Source organism: Vanellus vanellus, assembly GCF_965231255.1.
Source record: "Vanellus vanellus genome assembly, chromosome: 1".
In the NCBI taxonomy this organism is placed as follows: Eukaryota; Metazoa; Chordata; class Aves; order Charadriiformes; family Charadriidae; genus Vanellus; species Vanellus vanellus.
In genome coordinates, this window is record NC_138905.1 from 156819450 (window position 1) to 156845311 (window position 25862).

Genomic DNA, 25862 nt, shown 5'->3' on the forward strand with positions numbered 1-25862 from the left:
CCTTTCACTCAAGTATCTCTTCTGTGAGAAGCAGCATCTCTCTGGATGTATCTCCTAATTTGAAAGTCCAAAAGCTGCAGCAGCCAGCTGGTTTAGCGTGTGACCATCCAGTGCGTTTAGATGCCAGGTTAGATGCATAAATGAATGTAATGCCAGAGGTGTTTCAGTGTCCTTGGTAAGCAGTCTGAAAGTCAGTTTGCAAAACAGGTGGGTAGTTGACTGTGAAAGTAGAGGAGAGCCTTGTGTTTTAAAACATGCTGCTCTCTGGAAGATAAATGTCTTCCTCTAGGATGGAGGAATGCTCCAGTCTCCGTAAAGACTTCGTAAATCTGAAGCCTCTTTTGATATCGGGTGCCTGAGCCCTTTTGGCAATGATGGAGTCAGGGATCAGTCTTTCAAAGAGTGCCTGGAAGAAGCGTTGTTCCCTTGCCCACGATATTTATGTGGCTAGAGCACTCGCTTGGGACTGACCGGCATCCAGTACTTCTCAGCTGAAAAAAAACCCTCATTCCTCTTTCCCTCCTCCCCATCCCTAGCGCATCTTACCCATATATTCTTTGGCAGAGCTCTTCTTCGTTCTTTACTGAAGCTGTTTTCATGGAGTAATTAGAGAGCCGCTGTAATGGAAAGGGAGAGTGAACATGACTTCCCACAGCTTACATGAGTCCTTATCCCTGTTCCCATGAAGATTTAAATTTTTAATATGAATAATTCTTCAATTTAATCACAGGAAAAGATTGCTTTTTCTCCCAAGCATGAGAGAGAAAAAGCATGCTTTTAAGCTCTTTGAGAGCACTCTAGCTTTGTGTGTTTAGGCATGTGGGTGGAGATAACCTAGTGGCTCAGAAGAAGCTATTGGACTTTGGTATTGGCCATTGATATCTAGAATAACAGTCAGGTTCTCACTTGTGGATCTAGCCAGAAGTCTGATTAACCTCTACCTCCCACCCCCCAACTGTTATCTGCCTGAAATGGGTCCACCAACATTGATGGCATTTCAGTCAGCAGCTGTGTGAGAATACCAAGCTCTACTTGAGAGGGCTCTTCTTTCTTGTCAGACCTCATTGCCCTTGTTAATCACTACTGAAGTACATTAGAAGAAGACAAATATGCCTTTGATATCCCAGCCAAGCAAACTTCCCAGCAATTGCAAAAGTGTGTGAAGGAACATGGTCTCTGCTCCTAGAATGAATACCAAGTCATACACCTCACAGACTTGGAGACCTTTCATAACTCTTACTCATCTCAGCCTAAAGTGCAATAGGGCGGAAGAATTGTTGCTTAGGAGTGCCCGTTTCTTCTCCTTGACTACAAGGAGCTAGAATGACTACCTCCTTGTAGGGTGAGTAGGTCAGGGATGTAGAGGTGCACAGTAGGGGTTGCAGAAGTTAGCTGAGGATTGCCAAGTGTGTGCTCTAGGGGCAGACCTGCTAATTCAGTTGTTTTTATTGCGTCTCGGAAGATGGGGTTGGTAGGTAGCTCAGTGTATTAGTCACCAATCCCTTCCTCCCTCGCCCTTCATCACTGGTAAGGTGAGCGTGTTGTTTTGCAAAAATTCTGTCTCTTAAGAAACTTCCCGCCTCACTTAGTGTGCAAAGTGTTTGCGTGTTGCTGTCAGTCTGCGCTCACTCCTTAGGGTGGTGAAAGGAGCAGTAAAAATCAAGCCAACCGCCTAATTGAGGCCACGGTTGCAGCGGTGGGTTTTGAATCCGCTGCGATAAAGGAACGGTGTGATGGTTGTAAGGTGGGAGGCAATTCCAGTTGCACGATAATGGTCATCAACCGAGAACGTGACTTCTTGTTCCACGATGGTTAAATCCCGTGTGCGTGAACTGTCGAGTGGCTCTTTGGCTGACTGCCACAGGCTCATCTTTTCAGTGGCAAATTTTCTATATAGTTTCCACAGCTGCTTCTCTCTGTGTGTTTCTTTCCCTCTTACAGGGTCCCAATGGAAGGCCAAGAGGACTAAACTTTTTTTTTTTTTTTTCCTAGCATTTTGTTTGCTCCGAGAAAGCAGCTTGATTTTTGTTAAATTTCATGTAATGTTTTTCAATGGTTGTATACCCAACTTGCAAGGGAGAGGATAACTGAACAAATTTCAGATGTTGAGGTTTTTCGTCTAATTTGTTTTATCTGTAATCATGGGATTAAATCACGTCTATACAAACTTGTTTAATAGTACACAGTGGCTGTAGCTCTGAAATTAAGAGATATAATAGCAACTGTATTAAATTAATCCTGGAAAAATGAGCATGTCTAGTTTCTTAATTTTAAATTTGAAGTGCCTATTTTTATTATAATTGGTATGGGAAATGTGTTTCTGGACCAGCACTTTAGCTAGAAATTCATTATAATGACATTTGTAAGTTTAATCCTTTATTTTCCCCATAATTACATTTTAATGTTTAGTTATTCATACTACAAAATCTATAAGAACCCTGACAAAATTATATTAAATGCAAATGATATCAAATTCTGAAATCAACTAAGCATAGCCCTCCTCATCATCTGTACTTCTACTGTAGACTCAGCTGCTCAAACTCAAGTGTAAGATTGTAAGTGCTAGTTGTGTAAATATATGGTATCAAATACAGATTACTTTGATTTTTAGTACCTTCGGATAAAAGTTGACACTCATTATAAATTGTGGGGATTTGTCCTTGCCATCAGATGAACGTTTTAGCCTTTTGTGTGGATGTTAGGACAAAAAACAACAACAACAGAAGTACCTGCAGGTGCAGACTTGCAGCATCCTTTTCCAGGTCATGTAGTGTTTTGTTTCCCACTTTAGGAGATAATATCTTTCCCCATGGTCATTTTAATGCAATTCAAGATGTTATGGTTTTTAACTATTTGACATGAGTTGAAAGTACTATAAAGCTCATTTTAATATAGATAACTCTAGCTGCAAAATCCCTATTTTACTACTTTAAAGAAATACTGTGATTTTTTTTTTTTTTTATTATTAGTCACAAAGAATCTATTTTGACCTGTTACCTGCTGGTCTAAATTCATAAAACAATAGAGATATCTAAATAACATTAAGTACTGTTTCTTAGTGGAATAACATACCAAAAGAGCCTAGTTACTTGGGGCAGCATGTTTCCGATTATGATCAACCATGACTTGTTTAAAAAAAAATAATAATAACATGGCTTTTTCATTTCATGGTTTAACTCTTTTTTTTTTTTTTTTTTTTTTTTTTTTTTTTTTTCCCTATCAGCTGTGGATGGATATTATTCATGGGCTTTGTAAACTGCTAGAGCATACTACTTTAGGTTTTCCCGCGAAGTGTTGGTAAGGCGAATGTTTAAGCTCTGATTGAAACCTTTTCCTGTGGTGGTGGCCGAGCTCGGCTTTATTTGGTATGAGCAGTCCCACTGAGCAGAGCTCAGATTCCCTGGAATTACTTGTGGAGAGTCATAGCTCAGCACATGAGTGGTTCTGTTATCTTTAGCAGGGTTACCTATGTACTTAATGTTAAGTATAGTATTCGTTAAATTGCTTAATGAGAGTCAGAGCCAGGTCAGGATTTGGCTCCTACTATGCGTGTCCCGGGCAGCAGGCAGGCTGCATTCGCCCTGGGATGCTTGCCCAAATTTGTTACCTTACGATGCGTGCGTGTCCGTCCTACAATCCCTCCCCGTAAAGAAGCCCTGGGAGACTGCGGTTCAGACCATCTCCCGTTGCTGTTGGCGCCAGGTCGGCACGGGTTTATCACCATCCGGAGCCCATGCTGTCCCTCCCCACCCTCAGCCCCCGCCGCCTGCCTCCCTGCCCCCTGGCTGGCTGATGCCCTGGCCGTAGGGAAGGTGCTGCTGAGGTACTGGGCTACCACCCCTGCAGGTGCCTGCAAGCCCGTCTCCTGCGGGATGCCCGGCCAGGTGCAGTGCACGGTGCTGGAGAGTAAGGAGGGCTTGCTGGCAGGGGGGACGCTTGCCTTTCCTGGCTGGCCAGCTGCCTCGCCCAGGGCCACGCGGCTCTTCCTGGGTGCCGGGGGGGGGACGACAAAGGCATCTCCCTGCAGGTGGGATTCGGTTCCTTGGGCTGCGTCGTCTAACGGCCTGGCCTGGTGTCCGCAGACGTACGTGGTGTTAACCTCCAGATTTGGTGGTATCGATAGGATTGCTCTTCCAGGAAAAGTTAGTTAGCGGGATCAGAGCCTTAATCGATTTGGCAGGCAGTGTGGGGAGGGGAAACAAAGGGACAAAGCCACCGAGCGATTTGCCTGGAGTCGGGGCAGAAGCCCGTGGCGGAGCTGGGGGTTCTGTGTCCGATGCCTGATCTGCTCTGGCGGTCACGCTGCCGGCAGAATAAATTTACTGGTTCTGAATAACCAGCAACATGTTTTGCCATGAGCCACATGAATAGCTGTTCCTGGCTGCGTGCTTGTTGGCAGATGAGAATTATTTTTAGGAATTAAGAAAATTTTTATTCATTGCTTACTGGCTTTGAAAATTAATAAGCAGGCTAGATCTTCTTTAATTGACTAACCATTGTATTCTCTTCACAATATATTTAACAAGTCTTTGAGTATTTGGTAGTTTCTCAGCAATTTGTGTGTGCATTTATTATCTGATTTATTCCCCAAGAAGCACTGGTGGAGTCAGACAATTTTAGTTTTGGAAACTGAGCAGCGATCATGGACCCTTTTCTTAATACAGCCCAAAACAAAGAGGAAACTTCAGTGTTGAAACAGTGCCGGACTTTGTATTTTGATTTGTGCATGCCCACAGGGAATGAGATTATCAAAGAATATATTCATGTCCTTGTAGAAATTCTGTTTAGTTCCTGGATAAAGACAATGTATGCGGTGTGACTTACTGTGTAAGTGGAGTGTTGGCCTGAGATTTGTAATAAGTAAAAAATACTAATCAGTGAAGTAAAAATTAACAGTGATATTGATGTAATTTTTCTTTGCTTATTTTTTTTACTCTAGCACGAAACTTGCAACTTATTTCTTGCAAGTAGGCTTCCTCTGAAGCTGACATTGCAAGACTACGTTTGGGTTAGGTTTTGAATTATAGGTCAGCGTTATAGACTCATTGGATGACGTGTTTATTGCATCATAGACTCTTAGGCTTGTGCCCACAGTCCCATTGTCCACCTACAAAACCCTATGAACCAGGTTTGGAAGTGCTTTGACGCATCAGCCGCTTCGCCTGCTCCAGCTTCATTCAGGCTGGAAAGTACGTGTTGTGCTGTAAGGGCAACGACAGGCTTACTCAGCTGCTAATAACCCTCCCCGATGACCGCCCTAGGCTGACATACTTCTGGAAAGATACTTGTTTGTGTTCTTTGCATGTGCAAAAATATCTTCCTCTGATTTCCCTATCTGAACACATGATTCTGTTTTTGGTTTTGTTTTTTTTTTTTTTTTTAACTTGGCCACTGCCATGTGGCCACTTTTGGGAACCTAAATTTAGTTGTCAGGTTGGTTTCCATTTGGAGGAGGAAGGCGATAACGCAGTCAGCGAGTATCTTTCAACATTCACTTGTTTGCCTACATGATGCATGTGCATCCCGCTTCCCTGAGCAAGAGTCGGAACAAAGTGGTTTGTTAGGCGGCTCTTCCTCAAACAAGGGATCTCTGCTCCCTTCCGAGAGCCGTCCGTCCTGCCACACGTTCTCCCACGCAGCCTTACTGGATGATGATGGCTGTTTTGGGGCTCCCTTGATTGCCTCATCAGCCAGTTCAAGTTCTTCATTTGAAACACCCTCCCAGCCCAAACAACGAAAGCTCGTTTTCTGATGATTGAGTGGGTAGATTTGACTTAGTTTCTTATTAGAAAAGTGGCAATAAATAAATGGCAATGGGTGGGGGCAATGAGATGCTTTCTTTGTGGTCTTTGCAAGCTATTTATTCATCTCAAGCTGTGTCATGACATAAAATCCTAAGTAACATCTCAAGTATCTGATCATAAAGCGGTTCCAATTGACTTCAGCAGCACTTAATCCTTAGGTGAACCATAGCTCTGAGAGATTCAATGGCAATTTGGCAATTCTCGCTTACGTGCCAAGATATGTCAGCCTTTGTTTTTGTGTAGACTTGAAGGAAAAGCTTTTCTTTTGGTTTATCAGAGGCTTAAATGGATCATAACTTGCAGAGATAAGCACTGTGCTTACTTTGACGTCCAGGTTTCATGTATGATTTATTTTGGTTTTATGGTCCTTAAGGAATTAAAAATATACAGGAATACTGACTTCTTGTATCCGTACAGTCAAATTTAATGGGTTATGTCCTTTACAGACTTTTCGAAGTTAGTTCCCAGTGTTCCAAATAACTTCCACTTTTAGGAAAACTTGTATAATACATCTTCATACTAAAATTTTCATCTACCTTGTAAGCTTAAGGACAAAAACATACAACAAAAAAAAATTACTATAAACTATTAAATGAACTAGACTCTATTAGTAGCACTTGGCGTGAATGTAATTTTGCAGCCTGACATCGTATCAGGATGTTTCATTTAGTTGGCACCTTTCAAAATGAGGTGTCAGTGTTTTGTCACGTAAAATTTACAGTCTTGGTGTTTTAATCACTGCTGTTTGTGCATTGCTGCTTTCCAGATATTATAACAAACGGGAAAAATCTACACAATAAGCAACATACTAAGGAAATTCTGAGTTTTTTTTTAATGATGATGTTAACAAATGATCGTAATGTTGAGAGTTAATCAATATAATAATGTCCCTTTATGGCAGTGGCACATACTATCCATTAGTTCTTTGCAGTGAAAAAACAGGGAAGGAGTCAGCTGCATTCTGTAAAACAGAATGGGTCACTTGGTAATTAATTTCTGTTTTACTGGATAATTCGCCTTGACTGTTTAAAGCAGCTTTGTGGTCACTAACCTGGAGAAGATTCCTTCCATTTGCCTACCTACCCACTTTTTTACTTCTGGAAGTAAAAGGTTCTTTCTATACTTTATGTTTTTAGAAACTCTTTCCCTAAAGACAATATGGTCTCAAGAAACTTGTTTTTAATGTCTGGAAACGGACAGCTTTCAATAACAGCAGACTGAAAAAAACCAGTTGAGTTTGTACCTACTTTCTGCAACCCCTTTTCCTTCCCACTGATGCAAACAGTGATGGTCACAACTTGAACTGGGGGGATTTTGTGTCGGTTTTTCTAAGCAGTTCTGTCGCCCGTGATTTGCTGGTCTGAAGAGCCACAGCTAAAAAGTTCTGAAAACATAGAGGTGGTATTGGATTGGGGAGTACTCTTTATTGCCTCTGCAATACCTTATGATGTATACGAATATAAAAGCAGTTATTGCATAGCTTTTATTTTTTTCCCCCGTGAAAACCCATTCTGAATAATGTCTGTATGGTATGTTTTGTGTTGTTTAAATCATAAATGTGATTATTTTTTCACCTTTATTGACTTTCTTTCATTTTTCTTTTCAGAGTGAAGGAGTTAGTTTTCTCACCATGACCTCAAACAACAGAGTACAACATTCAAAGAAGCTGCTTGGCATATACCTTGTTTGTTTGTTTGTTTTGGTTTGTTGGTTTTTTTTTTTTTTTTTTTTTTTTGGTAACTGAAGCTGCTTAAGGTTTACTTTTTGCTGTTGTTGTTATTGTTGGTCCGGACAGTTACTTAACTTTCAACCTGTTGTGGACTAAACTGTGCAACGAATCTGGGAGGAAGGGAAAGCAACCTGCCTAACTCATTACCTGTCCATGGCATCTACGGTATCATTTTGCTGCTGTTTCGACAGGAGTTGGAGATGCTCTTTAGACCCTAGGAACTTTTTCTGCCGGCCTCTTTAACTAACGGCCAATGCCTTTATTTCCTTTTTCTGCAAAGACAAACTGTATTTATTCTTTGGCATATTAGGGGATTCTGTAACACCTGCTGAAGCAGTAAGATCTGGTATTTACTGGCATAATTTCAAGCCTACCACAGTACTACCTCAGTTCAAAGTAAAGCCGGATTTGCGGTGTTGGTGTACGACAGGACCTCCTATATCTCTATGCCGAGTCTCTCTCGAGCACGGTCGTCAGCCTTACTGAACTTGCAACGCGTACAGCTGCTGCTGCTGCTGCTGCTGGGTTGTGAATCACTAGCCGCAGGGTTTACTTCTCAGACGAAGCCGAACCAGGGCACCGAAACGTCTAAAATGGATGGGGTGAAACTCTGTGAATCGGACTCGGACAGAGGATGCAGAGTAGGTAAAAAATATAAAACGTGTAACTGAAGCAATGTAAGTTAAAAACATCCAACTGTATTGGGGGTATCTCTCTGTACCTCCGACACACTTGTTTAATCCTCTCTATGTAGGTGTTTATGTAGGTACTTCAGATTGCAAAAGCCTTTTCTCCTATGTAGAAGCTCACTTTTGTCAGCTAACCCTCTTCTTAGCTGCGTTTCTTGTAACCAAAAATCCACATAGGCATGCTAGGAATGCAGGGATGATAATGGGTATCGGGCAGATTCAAGCGCTGATAGTAACACAGTATTATCTTGCCATCTAAAAAGTCCCGATATCTGCCTTCTACCCGGACAGCACCGTTGCAGCTGCAGGCATTATTGCAGGGAAGAAGAACCATTGCAGTCACTTATCCTGAGTTCTTTTTCAAGGCTGCCTGTGCGTCGCGTTTCCAGTAGCCTGAAAATCCGAGTGATGTGGTGGCTACTGTCACAAATGTCACATACAGCTGTCACACCAGACTAGCAGAATGTCATGCCACCTTGTTTCTCCTTCGATAAATTTGTTGAAGAGTTCATATACATTTTAAGGGTACCTCGCCAGTGCCTGCTCTGATAGACGTGTAAGTATTACTAAGTTATTTGAGTTACGTGAGATTGGGTTTTTTTCTTTTTTTTTTTTTTAATCATTGTGCTAGGTGGAACCTGTACTTAATGCATTATCTTTTGGGATTTTTTTTTTTCTGAGGAAGACGAGAGTCAATGTCTTACAAATACAACGAATGGCAATGCAGTCTTCCTGCTTACATGCTGAATTTTTAGAACTGAGGATTGTATTACAAGACAAAGATGAATGTAAACTAATTCCTTCCCTACCCCATGACACACTTTATTTTTCAGTGTAATTTTGGGGGTCTTAAATCACAGCAATGCATAGGCTAATACAATATTAGATCTAAAATCAATTTAAATATCTAATCTATCTGAGGGGTTTTTTTAATAATAGTACTATAAATGGTTCTAAGACATTCTAAAATGCTGCTTGTTTAAGTCTGGAACTGAAAAAAACAAATACCTTTGACATTTTCTGTCTGAACCTCCCCCCCTTAGCACTGAGTGTGGTACCTGCTGAATTCAATGTTTTGAACTTCTACTTTGAAGTAGCCCTCTGTACCAATTAAGAAATCATGCCACTAAAACAAATGGCTCAAATGCATACAGCAACTTCAAAACAAAAACTTGACAATATAGCCAATTCTTCTCTATCCTGTATATTTCACAAAGGCATATGCAATACTTACATTCTTAATTTAGTTTACAGAATGGAACCAAAATGTATAAATGTTATGTTTGCTAAAACTTCACAATGTATATTGGGTCTTTGTACATTTTGCCTGACTTACCTTAAATTTAAAATATTTTTTGCTATATAACCTTAACAGTTATTAAGCAGTGTTTTCTTTTTGGGTACGTATTGTTTCTGGATATCAAGATGTTAAATATATTTCTTGCTATTGTGATATGACAAGAGACTTAACTTATCTTGCTGTGTCTTCCAATGTACACGCTGTATATAAGGATAAATGTGATGCTGCTGGAGACCAGAATAAATGGAACTAGAGTAGTGTATTGTATTTAGTCTGTATTGATCATGGATGCTCTCCTTAATAGCCATATGCAATAAAATACATTATTTATGAAAGGAGTAAAGTATTTTTGCGCCTGTTTTCTGTAGGAGCAGGGTGGTTTTTCTGGTTGTTTACATAAAATGAGTTTCTTCTCTCTTTTAAATGGAAACGTACTTTCTCTGAATAAATTTTACTGCTCTGCATGTACTTACCTGCTTTCCTTTTAGCGCATATAACGCTCCTGAAAAATAAAGAAATAATTTAAAATCTTGTTTAAGAATACAAAGATCAGTATTATAAAGGCGAAGTTTATTTATTTGAGGAAATAACCAGGAGCAGAATTTGTTCTTCATTTTTAATTCCAGTTTTAAAAGTGAGTGGAAGACTATGGGAGTCTTCCTGGCAGCCTATTTGGTGGGAACAGACTTGCCCTATAGGGTTAGACTGGTACAAGGTGAATGGAAACCTAACGCTCTATGTAGGTATCTTCATTTGCTGGCTTGTGTGCGGGGGCTCCAGGGCGCAGTCATAGACACCATGGGGTCACCATAGCCTGATCTGCTCCGGGTCGGTAGGAATGTCCCTTACAGTTGTGTAAATGACCCTTTTTCAGTGTTCCTTGCATCCAGGTAAATGACCCATGTGAGGGTCACCGACTCATGACAGGGACTGGGGTGATGATGGGCAGGGGATGACAACAGTAGGTTAATAAAAAGCTTGATGTCCCTTTCGCAGCAGAGTTTTGCTGAGATCTTCTTCACTTAAGCTGAGGAGTGTCTGAGTGACACATCTTTGTTGATCATGTGCAAGGCCTGCTGGCGCAGGAGGAGACGTGATCTCTGTATACCACATTTAATAACTTCATTTGGAGTGAAATCCTGTCTTGGGACATGTATATTACATTTCCTGGAAACATCTGTTACTAAGTAGGCTGGTAACTTTATCGTTACCTTATATTTTGGGGATGGTTGAAGGACCCTACTCATGCAACTTTATCTTAAAAGAACAAAACCTGGCTTATTGTCTCAGGTTCTTTCTCTGAAAGTGGCTTGAATGGAAAAGAGCAATGCTGTCTGTTACTGCACAAGGATCGTCCTGTGGCTGCTGGAGTGTCCATATAAGCCTCAGAGTGCAGACATAAATTGCAGATAATGTATATTCTGCCCAAGAGAGAACATTCGGTTCCTTCTCTCGTCTGTCCTGACTATCTTAGCTGCAGACATAGCTAGGGGACACAAAATGGGACATTGTGGATCTTACAGTGCCTACATCCTTGAAGAGAAAGAGCAATTGGTTTAGTCTTTGAAATCGCTCTAGAGAAATACTTAGAACTATACAAAAGTATCTTCTCCTTTTCTGCTGGCAATAGGGTGTGTGAGTGGTACCTTACGATACCATGGAAGAAGAATGTGTTTGTTAAGACATCTGGAAATCCAGTGCCAGATTCTCTGGTGGGTTCCATTTCTGATAATCAGATCATAAAGGAAACCTTTGGATACTCAGCCCACTCACAGCACAGTTTGCTGTGATGCTGGTTGCTTGCAAACAGAGCAACATTTGCAGTGACCCGAGAGTATTGCTCTTAGGAGCAGTGACTGTCCTTCTGAAGGACCTCAAAGCAGTTCATGGCTTCCTCCTTGGGAACCTGGGTTTACTTTTTGGGGTATGGGGTTCAGAGAAGGGTTGATACATGTCCAGGTGTCACCTCAGCATGGAATGAGGTTACCTAGAGCGTATACCTGTGCCTGGAGCTTAGAAGCATTCCCAGATTCGCCAGTTCAGATTGGCCCCGGAGATGACTGTAAAGGCATCAACTTTCAATAGTTTTTAAATAATGAACATGGGACAAGCAAGTTGCCTTCTTCAACGCCTAGTCCTAGCTTTCTGTTCTCAAGGAGGATGGAAAGAAGAAAGGGTTCAGGTCTTTGCTATGTAATTCTCAACGCATTTGTGAGTATTCTGGGTGAGGAGATGCAACCTGGAGTCTGCTTGTGGGAGAGCCATTGCCGAATCATACAAAGGGAACAGATTTGGCCAGAGATGCAAGCCTTCATGCTCTGTGGGTGGCAAATCACCTACCAAATCTTTCAGTATATTACTACTGTTTCAGTTGTTCTCAGACAGCTTTTCCACCTTGAGGAACTTCAGCCGACTCTTGCAGAGACATCAAGATACACTACAAGACTCATCTGGCTTTTCCTGAGGGAAAAGAGTCTCTGAAAGGGTCTGCAACGGGTTACATTTACTGACTGGGTTGCTTGCTTTTTAAGAGACCTAAATATTTAACTTACAGTTGATGATAGGTATTTCTAATTTAAGGGTACAATTTGTGACATTTAGTGGGAATCTGACTTCTGAAAACAGGACTTCACTCTGGAGTATCTCAATGGCCTACCAAAATAATAGGGACAAAAAAATGTCACCGTACACTTTTGAAAATACAGATCCCTGTTGGGTTTTTTATTATTTTTATTTATTATTTTGATGCGTCCAATCTGTATTTCAGACTAAACATATGTTTTACAATGTTTAAACTACGGATGGGGAAACTATGGCCTGTGGGTTGGATGTGACACACAGCATTGCTTCATATAAGCCATGGCCTCATAAATTTTTTCATACTATTAGGCAACATAGTGTCATGTGTTGAACATGTGGCTGCCAAAAGTTTTCAAAAAGTCTACTTGATCCTCAGTACTTGTTTACAGGGCCTCTTTGAATCTTCTCTTTTCCCCTCTGCTTAAAGTGAGTAATAAACACAATCATAAAAATGTATCAGTAAAGTGCTAAACTGCACATAGAAGGTATGTCTAGAAGGTGAGGAGCACTACTGCCAAAATACTACTGCCAGAATACTAGCTCTTGCATAAGGCAGAGGATATAAACATCAGGCTATGTTTACGTATTGTAAATGGAGGAGGCAGAGAATGGAATTAGACACACCTTAATATGAATACGAGGGGGTCTAGACAAAGGAACGGGATTTCCTTACTTGGAAACATGCTTGCTGCAGATGGACCAGTCAAATTGAACTTCTGCATTTCACAGGACTTAAACACTAATATATTATTCTGTCTCAACCTTTGCGATTTCTGCTGCTGCTCCTAAAAATAGTTTTACTTCCATTAAGTAAGGATCCTGTGTGAAAATGTGGGTGTATCCAGCAATGCAGTTATTACTTCTCCATTCATTCATTAGCCTGAGTAATCTGTATTACAGAGGTGAATAACCAGACCGACTGTTCTGCCTCAGACAAACTCCAACGTGGAAATTTTGCCCAAGCAAGAGGGTCCAGACTTAGATCTTGTAATATGATTTAGATTTTCCCAAAGATAGTGAATTGAAGTCTATCCTTAATTCAAAATATCAGATTGGATGATGAAACTTGATTACAAAGGGATGAATTTACTACATCGCCAACTAGAATATTTTTGTGTGAAATGTGACCTTACAACAGTAGAGTTAAGTCATGTCCTAATGCTCCTAATTCCTTTTAAAAATTTCCTTTCGCCCAGGCATAATGGCTTTTGGGATAAATTTCTACACTAAATGACTGCAGAAAGGTCTCCCAGGAAAGGTCTCCCAGGTATCCCCTGTGGGGCCTCCAAGGTATAGTCTAAATTTGTGGTACTACAACACATTATGACCCCATTTGACAGAGCAGTTACTCCTGGAAAAAAAAAAAAAAATCTGTAACATCAGCTCTTTACTGGTAATTGACATGATTTAGAAGAGGATGTTGAAGAGAAAGGAACTGGTGAGACTGGTTGCTCTCAATTAAAACTCAGATCATTCACTCAAGAGTGCTCTTATCCAACTGTAGATGAAACTCCTCATTCAATATGGTGAATCCAAAAAAACAAAGCATCACCGTGACTGACTTCTCTGACAGTTGTGGGCAGTATCATTTCATATCAGGAGACACAAATGCTTTCCACGTATCAGGAGAGGAACCATCCCACATGTTACAGAAGACTGATGATCCCCCATACTGAGAAGGCTCCAGGCAGAGGGGGGCCTCCACGCAGGGCTCCCACTGCTCCTCGGGCATTAGGGATGAAGCTGGTCAGTGTGACAAAGCAACCTGTTCTCATCAAACCTTTCATGCAAGTATTGCCATCCTGCAGAAAGACCAGAAAGTGTGGGGTGGTGTGTTATGCCATTGCTTCGGCTGTGTGATAAACCCACACGAAGCTGTCATGGTTCATGTGAAGGTGTATGTACTTAAACAAGCTACGGACATAGGGGAGGACTAGGGGATTCAGCAACTACACCGTCATATCTATCATTTTACTTAATCTGACCCAGAGGTAACTGTAAGGCGCTGACTCCCTCCCTATGGAGCAGTGATTACCTCAAATTATCTTGCACTTACCATGACACCAGGGTATAAACACAGAGACTGGGAAGTAAGTTCACACCAAACTCGCCCTTAGCAGGATCACACGGATCACCTACAACGTACCCACCGATTGCCCTTTTACTGCTGCCAACTTGCAGTCTAAATATCACAAGCTGGTGCACAAAGATAAACCCCGAGCCCCACTCTCAGTTGCCGCAGATTAGGAATATGCCACCATTGCATTCATGGTGATTTACTGCAACTGAAGCTCTGACTCAGAGTTGTTTGGGAGGCTGTTTATGTATTTTTGATATTTTGGTTTTTAGCCTTATGTCCTCTGAAGGCTTTTTTCTGTGTTGTGGTATAAAAATTGCCTTTGAGCGATACTTCAAGAAATGCAATCATAGTCAGTTATTTATCATGTCTATCAAGCTGTTTCATATGAATATCTTGATTCTAAAGTGGGATATGCAAAGAACATTTTTGGTTTTTTTTCTGCTAGATTGCCAAACCTCACAAAGAGTGCCCATTTTCTCAAGGCTAAACTGCTTTTAAATGACATTTATTTTTGTTCCTGTTCAGTGTGTCAATGCAAGTAGAAAGAAATTTCCATGGCTAGTCTGTGCCTTTAGCCAATCAATCAATAAAGCAATCCAATATTAATTTCAACTGCAGATAAATGAATGTTTCTCTAAGGGTTTCAGAAGAGTAAAGGTTAAAATTTAATCTTATTTATCTTAAGAACAAATATTGAAATGTTGCTACTTTGAGTAGAGTCTTTTCTTAGTAACAGACTTGACAAAAGAGGAATGATATTTTCCTTCTCTGCCTTTGATGCAGAATGATCACTATCTCAGTGCTGGATTTATATTATTTTAATCAAATAATGTTTTTACAATTCCACAGGAAATGGACAAAGTAAACATTTCATTACTTTATTGACTTTGTTTGTGTTTCTCAGAAGGTAACAGATCCCAGGATTTTTCTGTTCTAAAGGAATAAAGAAAACAAGATTTCTAATTGAGCAGCTGTAGTCCAATGACTTCAAAACCAGAAAAGTGGTACTGCAGAGAGAGTCAAGACAGCATAATTTTCATTTTGGAAACCTCTTTTGTTGCTTAACAAGCACACTTGTTATGTGATGTACCTGGAGAACTCGATGGCCGGGTTATATCTGTGATCTTTGCTCTTCATTTACAGACATGGAGATTATGAGAAACATGCTGGTGTCATGGTCAGAAGAACCTCATTTATGTTTGGACTTGCTTTTAGACTCTCCAGCCACTGAACTGCCTGTCCTGCTACAAATCATAAGTTCCAGCAATTCTGTCCTCCTTCACTGTGATTGTCCTCAATTTGATGTGTAAAGCTGCAATGTACCTTCTCGGTGTGTGAGGTGGAACATCTGTGGGTGAAGTTCTCCCACGCTGTTCAGCTAAATGCTCCTGTTCTCTTCTGCAGAAGCAGCACTCTTTTTATCAATGGACACTGTTATAAAGGCCTAATTATACTTGATGCTACACAAGAAATCTCATGTTTTGTGTGCATTCAAATACAGCTTGACAGATGTCAGTGTACCAATTGACACGTATTTGGAGGATGTTGTTTGTTTGTTTTGTTTTGCTAATGAGTGGGTGACTATTCTACTTGTCCTCTAGCACAGAAGATCCACAAGGCAAAAATCTATTGTCTCCTGAACGAAAACAGAAATTTCAAACGGACCTCCAACTTCTGTCAGCCACCAAGGTCTTCATCTTCCTGCCTCAGAGCTTGGCTCTCCGACTGTGCGCCTCTCGCAGCGCATCCGTCTAAATCGTCACATTCATCCGTGTGACTGAGGCACAGTGAGGGCGAAGGCTCTGCAAGGCTCATTTTGAACACCCGTCTCCCTGCATGAGCCTGCACGGTGGCTCTGGAAGATGACTGACTTGAGAAAAAGTGAGATTGTTCGTATTTCCTTTTGCGTTTCAGGTTTTTCAGGAGCCTTTCAAGGGAAGAAATAGAAACCGGCAGCTGAGCACAGAGCGGCGTGCATTGTCATACAGGAAACCCCGTGGCCTTTACGGTGGGGGGTACAGAAGCAGTGTAGAAATGGATGCTGGCCTCCCCGGCCGCTGGGACGGGGAGAGCTAATGGGATGGATGCCTCATCTGCCGGGCTTTGCTCAAGCTGCTCCCGCTCCGACCAGCCGCCACCAGTGGGGAATGTCACAAACCATCAGGCTCAGCCTCGGCCGATTCTTTCCGCCATTGTGCTCTCCCCACTGAGAGGGTCCCCGCTCCCAGACCCTCCAGGTATTTCAGCCCCTTCTCCGAGGTGGCCACTGGAGCGACCCGGCCCCTTGGCAGCCCCCCCTGGGCCGGGACCGCAGGCACGTATGGCTACCCCACGCCAAGGCCGACCACTGGCCCCTCCGCTCGCCCCTCTGTTGTGCGTGTGTGTGTGGGGGTGTGTGTGTGTGGCACAGCCATCGCTCAGATTGTGTCTGCCTCATTTACCGCGCTGAAGAGGCTTTGTCGGCTGCTCTGCTGCCCTTTCTGGGATCCCCTGCTTGATTTCCATGCATGCCTCCTTGGCGAGGAGCCAGCATTTTGTTTACCTCTTAAAAGAAGATTCATTAGTATGTTTTTCCTGTTCTAGTTTATTTGTGTGTCGTTTAGCCTGCATAGGCAATTTTGCTTTCCTAGTCCTTTTTTTTTCTTTCTTTTTTTTTTTTTTTTGTTGTTGGCTGGGGAATGGGGGAGGTTTGTTTTTATCATTGATATATTGGTGAGTTAAGTAATTGTTTGCAAAATGAACCACATACTGTTTGTGGTTTAAGGATTTCTTTTTTTTTTAAGTTTCAGAGCCAAGTTTTGCTAACAGTTATTTTTATGCAGCCCCACTGAAGTCAATAGAATTGCTTAGTTATGACTGAGCATCATATTAAGGCCCACTGTAATTCTCTCACCCTGGTTTAAAAGGGTGTATTTATGTGATATATCCACCACTGCTAGCACTGATGGCCCCGCAAAAGGACTAGATGCAGCGTGAACGTTAGCAAAAGCCCTGTATTTCTAAACTGCCAGGATAAGATAACCCGAGAAATTTAAAAGAAACAATGCTGAAGATCTCAATCTGCATTAATATTACACTGCTGCCAAAAGCGGTAGTGCTATTTTAGCAGAGAAATTAGGTTCAGGTTTTTGAGGGTGCAGACAGGCTGATCAAAGTGGTGAGGAAGTAATAATTTCACAACTTTCACTGCGCTATCCTATGGAGGGTGTAAATTATTTTTTTCTTTTTGTATTTTTAAATGATGACAGTGAAATTTGCAGAATTCCTTCCCTTTTTGTTACATGCACCAAATGATTATTTTTTTTTCAAGCTCTCCCTGGCCAGTTTGCATCTTCTGGAAGGGCTGTGAAATGAGGAGATGCTAACTCGTGACGCTGCTCACAGCGCAGGCAGAGTTGTTGTTTTTAGGGAAGAGATTGGTGGCTGGGGCAGTGTGGCAGGCAGTGAGCAGTAACCTGTGGCTGCCTGGGCTGGGAGAGCCCTTCAAGTGGATGGGAATGAAGGAGGACAGATGCCCAACATACTGCAGGGGCTTACAGTGGCCTTCGCGTGGTTATTTAAGCATAGGAATTCATACACAGCAAGAAGCGCAGCACACGCTTTCCCATTCTTCAATCCCAGAGCTTAATCGAGTTTGTCCTACAAACTGCCATTTTGGGATGAAATTATTTCAATCATTTAATCAAATGCGTTCAAGGTCAGATTGAGAGAAGGAACTAATGAATACATTCTGGAAGAAAGACATTTTGCGTTCAGTGCCACTCCGTCGGGCAATGGCTGAGATCATTTTCCTCTTTCTATAAAGCCATAGCACTGAGGCTTAAAAAATTTATGTGGAAACAAATCTCCCCATTTCAGGACAGGAAAAATGTGATCGATCGGCTCCCTCAAAGAAAGGAACTCCTTGTCTAATTAACACCCCCATTTGCTTTCTTTTAAGGTAAAGCATTAGGCGATGCTGCATAATGATCTTTTGTTACATATTGTTTCCTCTTCTGCGAGATCCGCGAGTCGGGGTCGGCAATGCAACAACATTTTCCACCAGTCCCGTGACCACAGCGAGGAGGATTTTAAAAGCCGGCTTCCACATTCCCTCGTCAGAAGAGAGACACGCTCCAAAAAAGTGTAAGATCTCTTTGTCATCCTGACCACCTATGTTTCAAGTTTAAAACCCGTTTCCTTGGTAACCAGACTTGCTAGGCTAGGCTGCTCACACCCTGCATGCAGAGGCCACCACATACCAGCCAAAGCTTATTGAGCCGTTTCGCAAAAAACATTTAACGTGTTAGATTTTTCTACTAATTTTAAAGGGCTCCCGAGAGACAAAATATAAACTTTCTCTGCTGCTCGCCTTGCCCGGTATAAAAATCTTCTCCTGTGATGCAGGAAGGTATCGTGGCGGGGGACAGCGACAGTCTTTTCACGAGAGGAAAGTCGCTCTTCGGCTGGACTCGCCTGTCCATCGCAATTCCTTCCTGGATTCCTCCCAAGCATGGTCAGCTGCAACACCAATTTACTGTACTTTTTCTGTCTACAAGTGCTGCTGTTATGGAAGACGTTCAAAGTTGGCTATTCACGGCATATCTCTGCGCTGTCGTCACATAGCTGTGTGACGGGCAGCTACTTGGATATTCCTGACTGGCAATTTGACTCTCCTCACCCAGACAATGTACATTCATAGCAGCTTGGTTGCCTGCCACCCGGCCCATCTGTTGGGTTGACTCTTTGCCCGTTTAAAAGTCAGTCAGACAGGGGTGTAGGTGCCAAGAAAATGTGAATTGAGAAGGGGAGACTGCATAACGCTGCTGGCAGAGTATCATCTCCGGCAAGAGCCTCCTCCTTTGTGGCAGCCATCGCTGCCAGATGCTTCCCTACAGTAGGTTACAACTGCTGACATTTGTGTACCAAGGAAAGGATAACACGAAGCAGGGAGAAGGAGGGAAGAGTTTTCAGGGTAGCCTTGGCAACTTGCAAGGCAAGCTGTGCTGCTCCAGGTACTCGGCTCGCAGCACAACCCAGAGACGCACGGAGCTGGCGGGGTATTAAAAAGTTTCTCGGTAGGAAGGAGGGCACATCATCAGTGTACCGGGGTGAACCTGAGGGAGCCCATTACACTTGAGAAGAGAGCCATTGACCCGAGACAGCTGCAAGAGGCCAGTAGAGGTATTTCTCCTCCTCTTCCACGTAGGGGATCTAGACGAGATTGTTAGTCCTGCCTGGGGAGCGTTCGCTGAATGCAGAGTAGAGGTTCAAAGATAAGATCCCTTAAGATAGATCATCTCTCTCTTAGCCGCAATCGGGTTGTGCAGTGAAGAGGATTAACTCATCTGGGTGTAACCTTCATAATCCAAATCTGGGGAGTGTCAGGCACATGCATGCTCGCAGTACTGTCCATAAACGTGCATTTCACTTCAAGTCTGGCTGACCAGGATTATTTTATCTGTGAGGCTGACTTGTGTATCTGTCGTCTTTGCTTGGACAGACCTTCATTTCTGCTGAATAGGCACTACTGCTGCTGCCCTTTATGCCAGAGGAACAGGTAGCCTGCTTCCATCGTCATTATTATACTTGAATATAGGAGAGAAATACCTTCGGAGTTGGTCAGTGGGAATTTGCCATGTCAGTGGCTATGGATCAGCAGTATACTGCAACCTAACTAGAATTTAACGGATAATTTTCTTTTCTGCTTAACCTTAAAACATAAATAGACATGTGGGTCCAGTCAGAATTCCAGAATATTTTAAATAATTCTTTATGAACTGAAGAAAACAGTCATCCCAAGCCAGGTGAATAGGTCTGTGTGATCTGAATTACTTTATGTTTCCAGACTTTTTTGGGTTGGTTGGTTGGTTGGTTGGTTGGGTTTTTTTTTGTTATAAACAAAGATGTGGCTTTTATAGCTGCCCCATGAAATGCAGCGTGACACCAGGAGTCTGTAACTAGTGCAGAGATGATATCTCCCTTCTCATGAACATGAGAAAGGAGTTTGTGGAAGGCACTGAAAACAAAGAATTGCCCAGTCTTCTTTTTGGGGGCTTGCTGCAGTGAAAAGCTGAGCTTTCGGGTACTGGGCATTATTATTTTTGTGATCACCCAACCGATGTCTTTTGTTCTGTGTCTAATCCCAAGCAGAGAACCCCAACTTCCACTGGCCTGGGGTAATGTACTGAAAAAGTAATGCACCGCAAGTGATGCCTGGTGCTGTACTCCCCTTTCCCTGATGCCTGCAAGTAATGCTGAGGAATCTGGTGCTCAACATGTTGTCTCTGAGCCAAGAGTTAGGGACCACTGCCTGAGGGGACAAGAAGCAGATTTAGTGTGCCTACTTGTTGGTTAATAGTCAGCCTTATGTTGTACAGTAACCACTCTACTTGCTCACTGCAAGGGAAAATAAAAAACAGTCAGAAAACAGTAAAAATCCCAAACAATAGCAACAATTCTTCCCCCCTCCCCTACTTCCAGAAGTGTTAGGCAGCATGCTGCAGCTCTAAACATACATGGTATTAAGCAGAACCAAAATTATGAGGTGCTGATGCTTGTGTAGCCTTTGCAACTTTGCAACCGGTCTGCTGCTCTGTGGTGCCCTCACCACGTGGCCCACCTTCAGTGTCTCTCTCCCCACCCTTATCCCCTACAGTCTTACACCTTTCGATCTGTAAGATGTATATCCCATGCAGTCCTCTACCTCATCAGCACAATGGGGACCGACTGGAAGTGGGTGCCCTTGCGTGTCCCCCAACCGCGTCACTGGTCCACTCTCCAGGAGGGTGTTGCGGGGAGCTAGGATGAGTCTTGATGGGGACCAGGGCTGGTGGGGGTAAGGCAGGCCATGTTTCCAGAGGAAGAAGAAAAGCAGAAGGCCGGGTTGGAAGAGAGGAGTTCACTAAGCCATGGGCAGAGAGAGAGAAAGAAAGAGGTGTGGGGAGAAAAGAGAAGGAGACATGAAGAAGAAGAGAAAGTGTTGGAAGTGCAGGTCTCATGGTATTACTTCCCTGCAGTCTCTGCTCCAAAGTGAAGTCTGCCAGGAAAGTCACATTGTCTGGAAAACAAAGGTGTTAATGAGGAGAAACCAAACTCTCGTTGTCACCCAAAGCTACTTGCAGGAAGGCATTTGGTGGTATCCGTATCATGAAAGATTCGAATGGCAATGTGTAAAGCCAAGTGTATGCCCAGGTAGTTGGTTGTCAACAGATCAGTCCGGTCTGGGCAGAGGGAGAAGCACAGAAGAACAATTGGTGTCATAGAGGAAATACTTAATATTTAGTCTGACTAGTACTAGGAAATATGAAAGTTCTAAGAACTGCAAAAAAATGTCAAATACTCTCCTAGTGTTAATGCGCTGCAGTCCAGTGAATAAAGTTCCAGTCAATGAAAGCAGCCTTTTAAAATAGCACAGCCTAATGCCTCGCTCTTCTTCCGTGTACTCTACAGGGACTCTTGCCAGAAGCTGAACTGCTACTTTTTGGTCCCAGAAAAATATTGCCTTTTTTTTTTTTTTCACCCCCCTTATTAAAGACTATCCAGAACTTAGCTGAGAAAAACAAATATTCTTTATTCAAACTGTTTGTTAAAATCAGATGAATTATTTTGGCACGTATTTTTCACTAGGTCTTTTTCGACAGCGGTTCTGCTGTATCTATTGATAGCCATAGATTATGGGAGAACTAAATGATCAGTCGTAACCTAGGTCCATTTCCCATTCTGGATCACACATTGTTATGCCAGTGTTTGTAAAATGAAGCCTTTTGAGTTCCAGATTTGGATATTCAGCATTAATATAGTTAAAACCATTTATAAACCTGTGTAATATGTACACTGCATACTCAGCATGTTCTTTTTTATTATTATTTTATATATTTTCTTTGTGTAAGCTGTACACAGTCACTTTAACAAATATCCTGTGTAAGTAACATCCTCTTACCCATTTAAAGCAATCCTGTGGGGGATGCACTTCCCAAACAGGTCAGTGAATTTGGAGGCTACAGCAAGAAAGAATGTCTCTGACACCACAGAGCCATTCACAGCCAAGTTAAGCTAGCAGACATGACTGACAGCTACCGGAATAAGCAGTCCTGCTTTCTCTTTGCCCCTGTGCCTATTTCCCCCTCGACCCTATGCCATGCCATCCTTGGTGCCACGGCCAGGTTTCATGCAGCTGCACAGTGCGCTGGGGAGAGAAACACATCCAGGAGAAAGCTATGCCAGGAAAAGGGGCTTGGCTGGCTCTAATGTGGGTCCATTCCCCACTCTGGTCCACTGCATCGACATGCATCTTCTGATGCCAGAACAAGGAGGAGGGCAACGTTGAGTCAGAAAAAAAATGGAGGTGATGGGAAAATGGGATTGCTTCTTTTGGCCTCAGCGCCAGACCAAAGTGTTTGTGGAACTAAAGCCTCTGAGTGCCAGGTCTGGTTCTCTTGAATTAATGTAGTTAAACCATGAATAAAATCTTATTCTGGCAGAGAATTTTCTCTGGCCTGCCGTAAGCGACATCCATTGTTTATTCAGTCAGGTTCCTGGAATACAGGCAATAAATATATTTCTTTTTTTATTGTTTTTGTGGAAGTTTTTATAAATAATACTTGACTGCAGCAAGTCTTTTCCAGTCTGAGTCAGGCTGCACTCCATTTTCTCTCACTCCAAACAGATATTACAGACCAACACATACATATTGGCACATATTTTGGGACTGTCATTGTCCCCATGAGTCGAGAGTGCCCTGCAGTGATGATTGCTGGGGTCTTGGGCATTTCTCCGCGCCAAGCCTATGGCACGGTGTGCTTGCGTGTGTGGAGTGGGCAGGAGACAAATGGAGAGCAGCAGAAAGGACTGCCCTTCTGAAAGGTGCTCTGGCTGTTGCCTTTCTCTGAGCGGTTCTTCCCATGGTCTGCCACTCCAAAAGGAAAACGAGGTAAATGTAAGAGTCTGCAGTAAAAGTCAATTTGTCAGGTACTTGGATGGTTATGATTTGGGCACTCACTGGCTTTACTTGTGGCATTTATGTGTGGGTAAGCACAGCTTTTGCCCCGTTAGACTAGAGCTGTTCGCACAATGCCTCCAAGTGAGGAGGTGACCGCGTAAGAGGCAAGGTCCAGGGTGGCCAGTCCTCAGTGGAAATATGTGCAGTTCGGCACACAGTGGAAGTCTTCCAAACATTGCACAACCGGTCACTCAGAAATCCCAAATAAAAACCCAATCCAGATGCCCTACGTGTAGGGATGGACTATGGGTTTTATGGGCTGGGTAAGGGCTTAAGAAAGCAACAAAGAAGTGAGTCCCTGTTCACAAGAGTGTGTAGCACAGGTGACAGAGAGCACCTAACAAAACCAGGCTGAGCAATGGGTTAGGAGGGTAGCCCAGTGCAGCACAGGTGATGCGCGGGCATCTCAGGTACATGGAGGGGAGATGTTTGAAGGCCTTGAAAACGGTCTTGGATTTCTGTAGACAGTTCTAAGTGGGCTGTACAGCATTGGGAGACTGGTTGTGTCCTCTGGCTTTGTTCAGTAAGACCAGCGTATGGATATCTTAGATTGGAGGAAAACACTTTTATTATTATGCAAAATAGCAGCAGTGGGATGAAAACACAAATTCTCTTACAAACCAATGTTAGAGTTGTGAAACATTGAGAGTATAGATGTACCACCAAAATGTCAGGAAATAAAAGTGCTTTTCCACCTTTATAGCCATTTCCAGCCCTCTAAAAACCTCTTTCTATGTCTTTTATTTATGGAGTCACTCATTCCCCCCTGCTCCCACCCCACCCCCCACCCCCGACCTTTTGTTTTACTATATTTGAGTTGGGAAACATCTCCTTTGATTGTCAGAGTGTTGCTTTCATTTGCAGTTCTACTTTGTTTTGCAAAATCATTCAGGAATTCTTCTTGATCCAAAGGCAATTGTTTGAAAGCATTTCAGTAAAGCCTGTAGGAAGAAAGACATCTATTCTTCCCGAAGTCGCTTTCTCCATCATTTTTTCTTGTTCTTTCCTTGCCTTCGCCGATGACCGTTAATTTGTCCATTCAGAATCCAAGGAAAAGCCCGCTTTTATATTTTTATAAAAAGCCAGTGTTATTTGCTGTCCTTCGCAAGATGCCACATGTGCAATTTGGTTCCTGCCTCGAGGGCTGAAATCACCACAACAATGCCTCCTGCCATCAAGGTCTCAGAGGCTCCTCTGCAGCAAAACACTTGATCAAACACTTAAAGTTAAGCCTCTGCAATAGCCTTATTGAAGGAGGGGAAGAAGTAGGAATGTGCCTTGAAATGCACAGAATTTTCGTATAAACCTGCGGAAGATTTGCATTCAAAAGGGAACTGAGGAAATTTCGGCGCTGAAAGTGGCTTTTCACTGGAAATGGCTTTTCAGCTGATAGCAAAATTTCACATCGTGCCGCATTCCACAAGAAGAAAACCAATAAACTCCTCAAAGCCAAACTTCCAACTGGAATATATTTTTTAATTATTATTATTCTTGCAAAACATAAAAAAATAAACAAATTGTGGCTGAACTTTTTTCCTCCAGAAAAAAAAAAAAGGACGATGACTACTAATCCTGGTTCTAAACTAAAAAATGACATGCAAATGAAGAGAAAAAAAAAATCTGTTCGGTTTCTGTTTGTTTGTTTTTCCTGCTTTCTGGTATATAAAAGAGCCTGAAAAGTTTGAAGATCAGATGGTGACTCCTGAGACAGAATCCAATTCCCCATGTTTGGAGTGGTTGAGTTAGATATTCAGGTTTGTTCAGACTCTTCTCTTTTTTGGAAGAGACAGTTTGCAATGCCTGCTTTCTGGAACAGTAAATGAACTTTAAAGTCCGCCTGAAAATCTGTTCCTTTTCCCTTAGCATAGTCAGATACTTGTCAGGGATGGTTGTAGATCCCCGGAGGTGTTTCCAGGATCACCGTACAGCCAGGGTGTCATGAAATCAGTTAAGAAGCCAAAGGACTGGAGCTGCCCAGTGAAAAACTGTAAATATTTGCATCAGGAGAATGCCCTTAGAAATGGATGAGTAACCTGTTTCTGATGCAGGGAATTCATCAGAAAGTCTTCACACAAAGAGTCTGAAAGATCAGGCTTGGTGTCATTTGGATTAAGATGTTGCTACGTTGTCATCTGGGATGAAGTGCAGGATTTATATAGACATCTTCTTTCCCTTGCTGAGGATCAGCCAATTCAAACAACTTGTATAAGTAGTTTCCATGCTAAAGAGGACTGTGTTTACACCTCGAGCAGCTGTTGCTGTATTTTGGTCCTGTATGAAACCAAACCAAACCAGAAACCTATTTAATTTAATATTTGTTACCCCGTTTCCAATGGTCTTGGACGTAGTGGTTGCTTTGTTCATCTGGCAGCATAAAACCCAGGCAATTTGGCCAAAGAAGGAATATTCCCATCTAGCGGGATCCCCAGGATCTGGGAGCTGCTGTCGTGCTTCCTCTGCCACCTCCTTCCAGGAATGAGAAATGATAGAAAAGAGAAGGGGAAGGGATATTTTTTCCTTCTAGACCGGCTTTATGTGAGCCGTACAGAAACATCTTCTACTGACATCTAACTTAGTCATTGCGGCTCATTTTCTGCATTTCTCAGTGATATGGAGAAGGATCCGGCAGCCTCAGATAGCAGGGCTCTGGATTCATCATCACTCTCTTGATATTAAATGCCGGAGCGGCCGTCACAGCTT

At 42.6% G+C, this 25862-nt stretch overlaps 1 protein-coding gene across 1 annotated transcript in view; it reads left to right on the forward strand.

Moving 5' to 3' along the window:
* The window catches only part of IRS2 (insulin receptor substrate 2), a 29283-nt gene extending 21738 nt beyond the window's left edge, over positions 1-7545 (forward strand). The window contains exon 2 of the mRNA XM_082482054.1: positions 7411-7545. Coding sequence (XP_082338180.1) covers positions 7411-7415 — 5 coding nt within the window. The 3' untranslated portion in view covers positions 7416-7545. The remainder of the gene's footprint in view (positions 1-7410) is intronic.
* Positions 7546-25862: the final 18317 nt, after the last annotated feature.